General features: G+C 44.8%; 1 protein-coding gene across 1 annotated transcript in view; it reads right to left on the reverse strand.

Moving 5' to 3' along the window:
• Window positions 1–4,146: 4,146 nt before the first annotated feature.
• The window catches only part of LOC108796546 (adhesion G protein-coupled receptor F5-like), a 13,910-nt gene continuing 3,953 nt past the window's right edge, over window positions 4,147–14,103 (reverse strand). Inside the window, exons 5-8 of the mRNA XM_018568040.1 lie at window positions 13,473–13,666; window positions 9,159–9,338; window positions 6,253–7,617; window positions 4,147–4,317 (exon numbers count right to left, since the gene is read on the reverse strand). Of these exons, the coding sequence (XP_018423542.1) occupies window positions 4,147–4,317; window positions 6,253–7,617; window positions 9,159–9,338; window positions 13,473–13,666 (1,910 nt within the window). The remainder of the gene's footprint in view (window positions 4,318–6,252; window positions 7,618–9,158; window positions 9,339–13,472; window positions 13,667–14,103) is intronic.

A 14,103-nucleotide genomic window follows, 5' to 3' on the forward strand; every position in this document is an offset into this window, starting at 1 on the left:
TTGTTTTGATGCAACAAAAATGTATTTAGCCAATTTAAACTGAAAGTTCATTTGGGCTTTATAATGTCTCAGAGGATCATGTTAATGTTCAATCCCAATGTGTATTATGTGGTACACTGACCTGCCCCCTGGACCTGATTGTTCTCCAGTAGGAGGAAGAGATGCTGCTTCTTACTGCTGCCCGCACCTAAGAACAAAGGTAGAAGAAAATATTCATATATCTGGATCAGTAAAGATCTAACCTGACTCCTAAATGATCTGTTCAGTGATGGTGGAACCTAGAATTTGATACAAATCTGCAACAATGATGCACATATTGCTGGACATTACTGCTGCTGGCCTAAAGTGTATCTAAACCCCAAAACAGATATGTAATATATTTCAGGTTACTTGTCCCCAGAGGAGGTGGATGCATTTGTTTACTTTTTCCAGGCTAAGAACATTTTCAGCAAGTACAGTAAGTAGCTGTTGATCTTGCCATAAATGCCCTGTCCTTGTCACTTCCAGTGGGCTGGACAGAAGGCACAATAACCATTATCATTCTTGTACACTATGAATCCCATCATTCCCTATGTAAAGGGAGATGAAGGGAGAAAGAAGTGTTTCTCTGACTGGACCCTTCATCCAATCAGAACGTCTAGTATTCATTGAGAAAGCAGCCGCAATACTCAGCGCAACTCTCTGTGTTTTAATAGCATAGGGAAGTCGCTCAGCACAACGGCTGCCACAGGGACCTGGAAGATGCTGTAATACACATTAGTAGTTGCGACTGCTACTGTGTTTTACAGGATCCCTGTGTCCATGGCAAGGATTACAATAAAAAAAAAAAATATATATATATCATTGAGGTGCTCTGCACTCCAGCTACCTCTCAAACAGTGCCGTCAAACACAGGAATCCGTCCTTATCTCCTTATATATATAGTAACAAAAAATGTCCAGGTGTTGCAGCGCTCAATCTTCTTTATTTGTTCATCAAAATCATGACATGATACAAAAGGGCAGGGAAAGAAGATTGAGCGCTGCAACACCTGGACATTTTTTGTTACTATATATATAAGGAGATAAGGACGGATTCCTGTGTTTGACGGCACCGTCTACTTCCAGTTGTGTCTCACATGCCACCCCTCCCAAACAGTGCAGCGCACAGTGGGAGGGTTGTAGCAAAAGATGCGGTGCTGTCAATCCAGAAAGCAGTGGGCAGGACTAGGCCAGTACTAATTGACAAGCTACAGGCAGTAACAATGCTGAAAGCCCGTTGAACATTTTCTCATTCCACTGAAGTGCAAGCAAGTACAGCCTATTCTACACTGAATTCAGGAGCAGTGCAGCATTGTTGCCACTCCATTACAGGAAGTTGAATTAGGTGGACTTCACTGGCAGGTATTTGTGGGACTTTGCAGGTGAACAAAGAAAACTTATGGCAAAATGAATAAGAACTAGATGATCTTCTTACAACTGATAATGTCTAGGGTTATAATTGGAATAACATGGGATTGTTCTGAGCAAGAAAACTGATCTGGCTGCCGCTTTGGGGTCAGGAAGGTATCTTCCCCACTGTATGGTAACATTCAGGATTCTGTTTTGCTTTATTAGAGCTGTGAAGGTAAACTTGATAGGTGTAAGTCTTTCTTCAACCAAACTATGTGTGAATGATTGCTTTCCTCCCAAGATGGGTTAACCAGGGGGTATCTGTGCTGGGCGGCTTCAATTAGCCAGATCAGGTGGTAATTAAATTACTTCTAAGGGCGTACTTACACTAGGGTGTATGTACCATGACTGACCATGTTTGATGGTCAAAGTCCAAGTTTTTTGACTAGTTTGATCACTCCGTACCATTCTTGGCCACAGTTGAGTGTACTATGTCTTGACCTACTTGAAATAGGTGGTCTGGGGCACAGTTCAGTTGGATTCCAACACAGTACACATATGTGTGTGACTGCTAACCATGTCCAAGCATGGAAATTGAATACTGGAGCGGATTACCACCACTAAGGTGGTAAGGGTACAAATGACATAAGCATGCTTGGGCACAGCAAAATGTAAGCACGAGAAGTATGCTCAGGCCCGACACAATTTGAATGCAACCTACTGGGGGATTGTGGAGGGGGCAATCATGCTCAGGCATGGTACGAGGCAACCGTGCCCACTGGCAGTATGGGAATTACACTTGATGTTGTTGGGAGGCCATAGCACGCTCCTGATTATAATTAATTGCTACTTACCTTTTGGTCCAGCAGCACAGTTGATATCAAAATGAACAAACCCTAGATAAAAAAACAGCATATTTTAGTGTTTTGCATTATTATATTCATATATAAAATTACTGTATATAACACACATTGCAGCCAGCTTGGCTGGACAACAAAATGGCTTTGTGCTGCCATTCTCAAAATAGAGTCTAAGGGGCTTTTGTTGCTTTGGATTAGGTTAAAGGAGAACTATGGGGTCAGTGCTTTTCCCCATAGTTCTCTTAAGGGTAACGGGAGGACACAAACTAGCGTTCTCCCGTCACCCAAAGCTCAGTATATCGTGAGCTACAGCAAGATTTTGTGTACTTAAAAGTATACTTACCTCATTTGCCCCTTCTTTCCCCAGGGGCCTTTAAGTTTACATGTTCTTTAACTAACCCATCCTCCCAACTGCTCCAGCTGCATACTTGTTGGGTTCTTGTAGCAATACTTAGGTTCTACCTTGCTAGTTTTTCTTTCTGTTGTCCATGCCTGAGCAGAAGCTCCTCATATACTTTATGGAACCATCCCCTGAGCATGTGCTATCTCAGGAGAAAGCCCCATAGAAGTGTATGGGAAGCTACTGTGCAGACATGGACAGCAGGAAGAAGATCCATGGTGGTAGGATGTAAATATGGCTGCAAAAAGCTGGTAAGTATTCAGCTAGGACAAGGGAGGGTGGCTTAGTTAAAGCACATGTGCACCCTAAGGCCCCCTAGTGTGACAGAGGCCTGTCACAGGGTGAAATACTCACCTACTTACATTTGTCACTCCTTCTACAGCTCGATGAGCTAGGTGTCGCTCTCTACTTAACACTATGCTCCTCAGCTACAGCTAGTGCCCATAATGTGGAATCATAGAACTAACAGTTTTGCAAACGTTTTATACATACACCCCTATAGGTCTTTTTTTCAAAGATTCTATAGCCAAGCCACCTGACTTTCATCTAAAATTTGACAAAAATTCTTAAAATTCTGGACATTTACCCTACATATGAAGCCAAATGAGTGAAATAGGATCTATTTATAAAGGATTCACTGTATGATTTACAGAGTGAATGATAGCGAACATTCACCTGTCTACATTTTAGAATTCACCCATAATTTGTAAAGTAGATTTGCCCTTTCCCACATCAAACAGGATTCACCCATGACATTTAAAAAGATTCTCCTATCAGCTGCCACACACAACATAATAGAAAGGTTCCAACAACACACACGATTCCCCCATTAGCAGCCTCATTGCACATAGGGGTAATCCCCTTTAAAAAAACAGCCGAACGTTCACGGTACCTTGTTCCACATTTGGTGGACCTGTCCTACAGCTCAAAAACTATGGATCCATGTATGCAATCTGATCCGCTCCCTTTTACATTGCAACCTGGTGAGGGATCCCTGGGACGCTCTACTGAGCAAAACAATTCATAATCTTACTAGGCGCCATGGTAGATTGGTCCATCATATCTTTTTGTGCCCTTTCTCAGAAGTCCTGGTGCTCATTACATGCCAGGATCATCCATGAACCCAATCATCCCCTGGCACCACTTCGATAACTTTGGGTTTACAGAGGAAGCTTAAAAATAACCTGCAAGCTATTTTTTTTAAATGTAAAATTCCGATTTAAGAGTAGGTGCCTGTTGTTACTCATGAAAGAGAGAAAACCCTTATCTGTGCACCTCTTAAAATTGTATTAACTTTTTTTACAGAAGGCTTGACTTTCCCAAAGCCTACCCAGCCTTTGTAATAGGCGAGCACTGCAGGGACCAGGTGCGGGTGGCCGTCGCGGTCATGCGCAGGCGCGGCGGGGATCGATAGCCCCAGCTCTCCGTGGGAACGCGGTGACGTCTGGGGAACGTCTCCGTCGTCGCCTCGCGCAGGCGCGCCGCGGTCCTCCTTCATCCCACACCTCAGGGCCGTCTAGGTCGGGCGCAGGCGCGCCGGGAAGCTCCGCCCCTCCAAGACGCAGCGCTCGGCATAAAGCCGAGTCACGGTAATTGATCGGCGTCTTTCCGTTGATCGTGGAAGGACGCTGATCAATCCAGCGTTCCCTCGCCTCCACACCACCAGACTCGACTCACCCACTGAAGACTGCCACCACCAGCAGAACCGCAAGTAATCTGGGCCAGGCAAACTGAAGCCCAGGTCTCCTATGCATAACGATATAGCCCTATCTGCATTGCTCACAGCTGTCACTGCACCTTAAACTGCCTGAACTGTTTCCATTGCTCTCAGCCGTTCACTGTACCTTAAAACAACCTGTACAATTGCATTGCTCTCAGCTGTTCACTGTACCTTAACAACCTGTACTATTGCATTGCTCTCAGCTGTTCACTGTACCTTAACAACCTGTGCTATTGCATTTCTCCCATCAGTAGCTGTAAACAACAACCGGTCGTGCATTACTGCCAGGCAATAACCATTCGTGGGCCTGTGTTCCCCACTCCCTACTGTGTATACGGGGCGTGATGTACCGCAGCCTCCCAAACGCCTAAGCACATACAAAACTGGGCATTCTAGGGAGGAGCTGCTATTCTGATTCCCGTTCCTTAAACCCTCTCCATTCCGCAGTTGAGATCCATAGAGGGTATTCGGCCCTCTCCCGAGGCGAGCATTACAGCCTTCTTCCTCCTTTCTAATGAAAGTACCCTTACAAGCAGTCGAACAGGGCTTAGTTGCAAGATCTGGTAAGCAAGCTCTTAGTAACACAAGTGAAATCAGTTTCAGAAGGATGCACAGACGAAGGTTTTCTGAGTCATTTAGATAGCGACATGCACAATGGGGTGAGTTTCCTATGCTCCTCCACTCCATCTAATATGGATGCTCCAGTAATGGACAGAAAACTGTTGTGCGCATTCTGTTATGCGTGGTTTGTGCGCACAGAAAAATGTGCACCAGTACCCGTGCGCATCAAAGTTAGCATCGGCGTGTGTGCACACAGCTGTGCAGGCGAGCACACACCCACTGGCGTACACATGTAGTGGCGCACTCATTGGTACCAATTGGCCTATTTAAACCAGAATGAACTATGGGCTAATAGCTGACTGGTCTTCAGCTTAATCCTGTTTGCCTTCAACCCGACCTGAGACTTGATTCCCAAAAGTTAATGACCCTGGCTTGTGACCCAACCCTACCTCTGTCTACTTATCTGGTGCTTTACTTCTACTTATTTGTTTTCGACCTTGACTTCGAAACTGAGCTGACTTGAGATTTGGTACTGGGTCGTCTGCACGATATCAACTCAGGCTTATGTTCCTGACTACACATCTGTCATCTGTCAGCTACATTCAATGCACCACTTTGATCCTGTAGTTGCCTTATTCGGTCTTCACACCCGAGCATCTGCATGAACTTCATTGACCCACGTTCTGGGCACTCGTGCGGTCCTGCGGCCTCACTCTGCCTGTTACTACTTCCAGGAGAGTTGGACATGGTCGGCAAGTGTAGCCTTCCTCTGCTCAGCTAAGTCCCCCTTCAGGTATATGGCAGTGTGCTTTGAATCTAAAACTCAGACGTTCGCAGAACTGCTTGCTAGTTATTTCCGGCATCCTGCCAAAAAGCATGTGAATAGTGCAGGGGTTTCCTATTTTAAAAAAAACAGGCATACATTGCCAACTGAGCACCATGGAGGCACAATGGAGTTTTATGATAGTTTTTATGTAAACTGAAAAAATATATATATTTTTTTCTAATCTTGTACTAAAACCTATCCCTTTTCTTGTTCATTTGCTTTAATAAATGAGACCCACAATAGTTTTTTATTTTGCTTACACCTTTAACAAAATCTGGAGCATCTGTGCATGGCAACCAATCAGCTTCTCCTTTTCATTTTCAAATCTTAATTGAACAAACTAAAAAGAGAAGCTGATTGGTTGCCATGCACATCTGCCCCAGATTTTATCTGCTCCAGTTTTGATAAATTCCCCCCATGATATAATAATATTATTATAACAACAGTTATTTTCAGTTAGCAGTGTTTAATATACGTATTATATTATACATTACCATATACTATATGACACTTACCTGAAAAGAGTTGAGTGTGGAAAATATTATATTGAGTACGTCATTAGAAGGATCAATCGCAACCCAGAGTCCAAGACCCCAGGTGCTTCCGAGAAGAGGAGTGAGGATGGCAATGGTTTTAGCAATCACAACCAAAGTCTTTCTGTCTTCTTTTCCTGATTTTTCACCAATGGTAGGTCTCATTAATTTGAATATGACCACCACCAGGATCAGCATGTTGACAAACACAATGGTTAAAGCTGGCACCACGAAGGCAAGGAATGATCTGGAATTTTTGTAGTCAAGCCAGCAGAACTTTTCGCTTGTAAATCTCTTACTGGGTTCCGTCGAAGCCACGGTGACAACAGTTATAAGGAGCGGACATCCGTAACCCAGGAGGAAAGCTATGATCATCATGGTCTTCCTACTCATGTCATGCAAGATGTAGATCAGACGATAAAAAAGAATAAGTCCCGTGGTCAGCATCCAGAAAAACAAAGACAAGTAGAAGAAGAAGATAAAGAAGGCCGCGGCTTTGCAGGCAGCTGATCCTTGAGCCTTCTCAAGTGATGCACCAATGATAAACCAGATATCGGCCACCAGCAGTGTAACAGCAATATTAACCAGGCAGACGTGACGTACGTAGGAGGTTTTGTTTTTGATAACTGAGGCCCACACTAAGGCCTCGATGAGTAGTGTGGTCACCAAGCAAGCAAGAGATATTCCAACTCCAATATAAGTAATAATTTCTGAATATTTTTTTAGATCTGGATTTGGATTTGGATTTGCAATATCTGGATCTCCCATAAGTATTGAAAAAGAAGTCAGGTGGTTACAGGAGCATATTATCGTACCATTTTCACCTAAGACTTCACAACCGCTGCTGTTCCAAACGTTCTGCATCAGGTTAAGCCACACACACTCTGGCTTCGCTAGTGACGTATTACTCTCAGTAAAGGACATATTTATTTTAAATACATTGCTGTTATCTTTCATACTAGAATTCCCACGAATGATCGTTGACATAACCAGCCCGTTGACAGTCTTGTTTGCGTTGTTTGTGGTTTTTGGCAAAATGTCCTTCATCGTACCGTAAGCGATGGTAATCACTGTGGTGGAGTTGTCTGGAAATGACCCCCTATCGATAAACACATTTCCAGTTAAATTTTGCACATCAAATATCTTACTGTAGTGGTCATCTTTGCTCAGAATTTGCCCATAAAGCTGAATATTGCTGATGGATTCGTTTTTAAAGTCGATTGTGCCATTGAAGTCCAGATTTTTCGCAAAATTCTCGACGGAATTCAGAATGGTTACACTTTCGTTACCCGCCCTGTCCCAAGCGCTGGATGTTCCCACCACAACATCAACTGTTTTGATAAAGTTCTAGGAGAAGAAATATGTTGCCAAGACTAGATAAGTATAAAAGCCTCAAATTATTCTACACACAGAATCTTTAGGCCACATACATATGATAACATTGCTAAAACTATCTATATCATGCCTTACGCTCATTCATTTCCAAGATAGAACTGAGGGCTGTGTGGTGGCTTATATCACATATTTATCTGATATAAGAGGTGGAATGTAGATGGAGGTGTAACCCCTACCACCCTCAGTGGAGTGGCTACTAGAAATTTAGCATTGCTAGTACTCTAATCAGTCTAGCTGATTTGTAGTTAGACATTATATAGTTAATTCCAGGTGTTTTGCTATTGATTGCACCTACTTTAGTGGAGTGTGACCCTACAGAGAGTGGGCTATCCATTAGGAGAACACTAGGAGGGTCTATGCCTCACCAGCCAATCACTAGGAGTTTCATGGCCAGTGGTGCATGCTGCGAGAGTGCATATAAACTCAGGGGATTGTCATGTGCTCAAGGGCAGTCTGCCCCCAGGCATGTATAGTGTTGGAGAAGCTGACTAGGTCTCAAGCCTGGAAGAGGCCACATGTGGACCCAGGAGGGGTCTGGAAATGTCTGGGGAGGAGAACCAGAGAAGCCTCATGACTGTAGGAGGTTCCAGGAGCTAATATGGACCTCAGAAACAAGTCTGGTGCCTCGCCTAGGGAAGATCTCATGCACATCCCTATTCAGCTGTTGCTCTATTGCCCAGTGTCAGCCGGTTTTCTGCACTGCACTGAGGAATTCTGAAGGGGTTGGTGCGCCTGTGTTCTATTTTTGCTATGTACAGTATGTCTGAAGCCCAATACCCTCTCTCCCAGTTATGCGGTTCCCAATAAAGCATTAAAAAAGGCATTTAAAGTGACTGGAACCCAATTTGTCGATCACAGGTCCCTTTACTATCTAAGGATCTGCCCCTGAGAGTGAAATGTCGGCCCTCCCTACCCTTTGGGGGTCCACCTCAGGCCTCTGGGGGTCAGAGGGGCGCTACAGAGTTTTCTATAAATGTACTGTATATTCATTCCTGCGGTGACACCTCCCAACAGCCAGTGTGCATTAGCATGGCTGATTTCAGCTACAGTTTAAGACTTCACTAAGGGCATAGCTAGACCCTGGCATGTAGAGCATGTGCTCCAGGTCTCCTGCCAAGTGCCCCGGATGTTCTTTGCAATAATTGTCGCCATTCAATACGATCCTGCACAGAGGAGTAACTAGAAGCCTTAGGGCCCCCGATGCAAGAAACCATGCAGGCCGCAGTGTGGACTAACTTAGCAGTTTATTGAGGAGAGTAGATAGCCGCATGAGCCTCTTAGAATGGCATGCCAATGAGCAAGTAATGTAGGTGTTACCAGACCCGCAGACCTGCCCTGTTGTAGTGCAGCATGTTAAAAAATTGCTTGCGTAAGGCAATGTTAGTGTACAGTACCTTATAGTACCTACAGTGTGTAGCCCTTCCAAAAAACGAAAACACTGTTTATTCTGGTGAACACTTCCATTTATGCCTGGCTGGGATAGACAGTCTCACCTGCATCACGGCTTGCTCCACTGCTACGCTCACGTTTGAGACTGTGGATAGGATCTCAACCATCATCTGTAAACTTTTGGTGGAGTTCTGAATGTTTTGTTTCTCTTCGGTGGCTGTAACAGTGAGATTTTTCAGTAATGACGGCAAGTTCTGTTGCACCTCCGGACCTTTCAATATGTCCTATGAGGGGCAGAAGAAAGGAAAAGGTGCGGAATTAGTCATTTTATACATTTCTTTTCTCCACATACTGTACACCTCTAAATATTCCAAGTTAAAGTGGCTAAGCTCCAGACTGAACTGTTTTTTTTTGTTTTTTTTGCTAGTGGAGAAGTGTCATTCACACTTATGCATTGTGGCAGCGTGTGCTAAAGTGCAACTGTTGTGCCAAGACAATGCGTGGCACCTGCTTATGTGTGGTGCATTGTGCTGTACTGTAGAGTCCGACGCACATTGCACCCAAGAGTACCACGTTGTGGTCCGTTGGCAGCCCATTCGTAATGACTGGGCTGCCTTAATGCATTGTACATTAGCATGTGCTATAACGTGCATTATTGCGTGTGCATTAATACAGCAGAATGCTTAAAGTGACATTAAACCCTCAGATTTTTTAACATAAAACAAAACTGTAATGTGCGCCTTACTGCAATCCATGGTTGTTTCCTTTCTCTTTGCTGCTCTTCCTTTTAAATCCTTCTCATGCTGGGCAGAACTTCTGTTTTGCAGCAGACTGCCTTGTCTCTGAAATGGATACATGGTGTCTGTGTGTTGGTTCACAACCTGAAGAGGCACTCAGCTGCAAAGGGAAGTTCTCCCCAGCATGAGAATAGAGAAGGATTTAAAAGGAAGAGCAGCAAAGAGAAGGGAAACTACCATGGATTACAGTAAGGCACACATTACAGTATTGGTTTATGTAAAAAAATCTGAGGGTTTAATGTCACTTTAAGGACTCATTCACAGAAATGTGCACATCCAAATGGCGTGCACACTTGTGCAGAGACCTGTTCCTGGGAGCAAACAGGTGTTGCATGTAGTTGCATGCAGCCTCATGTCGTGTATGGCTGCACACGTCTACATGCCAACCAGAACCTGCCATCAATGCAGCTCCAGGTGCCCACAATTGGACGCAGACAGTGTGCAGGTTCGGGTTCTCATGCAGTCACATCCTTCCATAGGGAGGTACAGGGGACTGTATGCAATTAAATGCAGCCCCTGTTCCTCCCAGAAAGAACAGCTCTCTGCACCGGCATGCACGCAGTATGGATGATGTGCATGAGCCATAAGTGTGAATGGGCCCTTATTAGGTTTTTGATTGATAAGGGTTTGCAGGACCGGATTTACTCTCCCTGCTGCCCCAAGGCCAGGTTCCGCAATGCACAGCTCTCCCCTCTCACTGTATACACAGAGCGGCTGCAATTTAATTACAAGTGATCTTGGCGACATCGCCAAGATCACTTGTAAAGAAACAAGTGGCTTTCCCCGTTCTACATTTAGCCCGGCTTGTGCAAAGCAGGGCTAAATGTAGAAAACAAATTACCGCCCGGCGCCCGGAACTCCATCTTCCGGGCGTCGGGTGACTTCAAACCTGTGCCGCCCCTCTTCTCCGTGCCGCCCCGAGGCCAGGCCTTGGTGGCCATGTTAGGAATCCGGCCCTGAGGGTTTGTAGGGTTATGCTCGCTCTTCAGCTCTCATAACGGTATAATACTTATGGACCAGCAATGTGTAATCACCGACACACCAGCAGGGATCCTTCTAAAAGCTCACTTTATTACATCTCCGCATACAAACTGCAAACATACACATGCTTTCATACGTTCATACATGCTTTCATACCCATGCTTTCAAACATACGTTTCAGCCCAAACGCAGGACCCTAATCATAGCTGAATTAACTATTCATGACTCAGGCAGAATAGACGTCCTCAATCATTTTCTAATATAGACCGCTAGGCCCACCACCCAGTCCCTGTAAAGTAATAACAAAACTGCACTCCAATATGGCTTTAAATTGGCCTTAGCGGTCTTTTATTAAATAATTAAATCTGAAAATAACTCTATGTAATCAAAAGTTCAACATCAGCAAGAATCATAAAATAGCTTGCAGGTCTTTGAAGGCCACACCTCTTTTTCTGAATCCGTTCTCTACGGCAGTACCAAAAACATGTTAGGCCCCCAGCCGCAACACACCGCCTCGGGGACAACCACCAACTGACCGCAGCCACTTCCAATGAATAGAGGACAACATACCAAGACAGGTCCTCAAACATTAACTACCAGCACCTAATTTTACGGCCTCCAAAGAACCCAACCGCCACGTAACAGAAAATTTCCATAGTGCAACCTCTGAAAAACCAAAAGGGTCGGGTGGGCGGTAAGTTCGCTCCTCGTCCGACAGTCACCAACTAATAAAGATGGAACCCCACCCACTCAGACCACCACTAAAGCTCCACCTAACCTTTTGACCTGGCCAATCGGGTAAGTAAACTAAGTCCTGAAACCGAACCCCATTAACTCCTTGAGTTTTTTGCCTCCCCTATTCACCTTGTCATGCTTGCCCTCCGCTTATTTTTTATTTTTTGTTGTTGCTCCGGGCATAACATTTTGTGTGTGTGATACATTTATAGTTAGAGAGTCGTAGAAGACAAACACATTAAATAGCAGCGCTTTGATACAAAGGATACCATGTTCCAAACCTAACCGTTACATTAAAGTGTCCAAACGTCCACCTTGCACACTTGCCTTGCGGTTCCTGATCACGACTGGACCAATCCACACATAGAACTAAGGAAGAAATCCAGGACGCACTGGCATAGTGAAGATTTTAAACATATTTAATAATATAAAATATGTATTAATCTGTGCCCAGGCCCGGATTCCCCACAAGGCCACCGAGGCCCGGCTTCGGGGAGGCAGGGCGGAGAGGGGCGGCAGCAGTGTGAAATCCCTCGACGCCCGGAACATGCAGTTCCGGCCTGCCGGGCGTTAAGTTGCGCTTTCTACATTTAGTCCTGCTTTGCACAAACAGGGCTAAATCTACAGTGGGGGATCCGATTGCATGTTTACAAGTGATCTCGGCGATGTCGCCAGCCTGACTTGTAATAAGTTTTCAGCCTGCAAGTCCTTCAGGCACTTGTTAGCTCCTGTGTGATAGCAATAAAGTTAAGTGGGGGAAAAAAAATTGATAAAAAAATAAAATAAGAAATAATTAAATAAAAAGGTGATTAAAAAGTAAAAAATAATAAGAAACAAATTATTAAAAGATAAGAAAATAATTATAAAAAAAATTAAAAGTAAACAATAAGATAAAAAAAAAAAGTGATAAAAAAGTTTTAAAAAAATAAAGAAACAATAAAAAAAAAAAAAACTAACCCTGCCGTCCTGCCATCTGGTTGCCATTCTCCATTGATGGGGGGGGGCGCATTGCGGTATCGTAAGGCCCCGTTCAAACTTGCTGTGAATGTGTTCATGCACCACTTTTTACCGTGTTTGCATTTGTTTCAAGGGGCTGCCATCCTTAGGGTACTCTTCACTTGAAGAAATGAGCTGTTGTCGGGGTGGTGATGGGGAGATTGTACGTGGTTGTTCCGCTGATTTGTTGTTTGGGAGGGGGGGTGGACATCGGACCATGCTGTCAACAGTTATGCTCAGTGTCCCGCCCAGCTCACTGACGTCACTGGTTGCCAGGAGCTCGGTGGGATGTGAGCCAGAGCATCCCGCTCAGCTCCTGGCAACCAATGACATCAGTGAGCTGAACGGGAAGCCAGAGTTGCCACAAGCTCTTAGCAACCTGGGATTGGTGCGGGTCTCCGATCCAGCGCTGACTCCTCTGTCCTCCCCTCTGACGTCCCAGCGGGTGCACGCTGCTCCATAGACTTACCTTGTGTCTCTCATCCTCATGATAACATGATAATGTTACAGTGTTCAGATGTTGAGTTATAGTTCAGAAGCCAGGCTCTGTGAGAGAGGTGACACCAGGAAGTGCATATTCACAGGGCAGAGTGAAATGGTGTCAGTGCATTGGGGAAGTCCATCCTACGGGCATCTTCAATAAGTAAGTTTACGCACTTCTAGATTGATCTGGTTATTAGGAGCGGGACAGAACATATGGACATTCAATGTAGAGATACAGAATTATTTTTAGGTTTTGACCGTAGATGCCCTTTAATGAAAAAACGTTTGTCAAAGCCCAGAATGCAATGATTCATTTTGTAACTGCTGACTGCTACAGTATGCCGGAGTGCAATGAGCCAGATCGCACCACGAGGAGCTCACCATATTGTTTTGTGGAACTACAATGTGTCACCAATCAGTCGTTACCTTGACGTTCTCCAGCTGCTGGAAAATTTTCACAGAGTAGCAGCCGTCCACTGCTAGCAACCATTTCCCATCTCTGCAGGTGTAATTTCTCGTGCCCAGCAACGTTTGATTTAGTGTCTGACATGCCACAGAATATATAGAACCGCTGGGCGCTTCAGAAAGCACATCTTCTGCCTTGCAGTTTTTCGGGCCTCCTGCGTTTTCCGGGGGTTACATAAATGGAAATGTGTTTGTTATGGATCAGATAATATTTCATAGCATGCCATAGAGCCCATCCACTTGCTGTTCATTGAGCCAAGTAGGTCTAACTTGCTGATAGTTGTGTAGGAAACACCCAAGAAAGGGTGCCAAAACCCTAAAGCAAGGGTAGCCAAACTTCAGCCCTCCGGCTATGGGGAAACTACAAATCCCATCATTAATTCACCTCTGGAAGTCATGCCTGCGGGTGTCAGAGTCTTGCAATGCCTTTTTTTGGATTTGTAGTTTCTCTACAGCTGGAGGGCTAAAGTCTGGCAACCCCTGCCCTAAGGGCTAGCTCACACCAGCACCAATGCGCTCTGGCCCGATTGGTGCCGGAACGCACTGGATCGCATTCAGGCCGGCTCACTTTGTTTTGGGGGGGGGGGGGGGG

This window comes from Nanorana parkeri, unplaced genomic scaffold (genome assembly GCF_000935625.1).
Source record: "Nanorana parkeri isolate BGI_ZX_2015 unplaced genomic scaffold, ASM93562v1 scaffold1129, whole genome shotgun sequence".
Taxonomy (NCBI): domain Eukaryota; kingdom Metazoa; phylum Chordata; class Amphibia; order Anura; family Dicroglossidae; genus Nanorana; species Nanorana parkeri.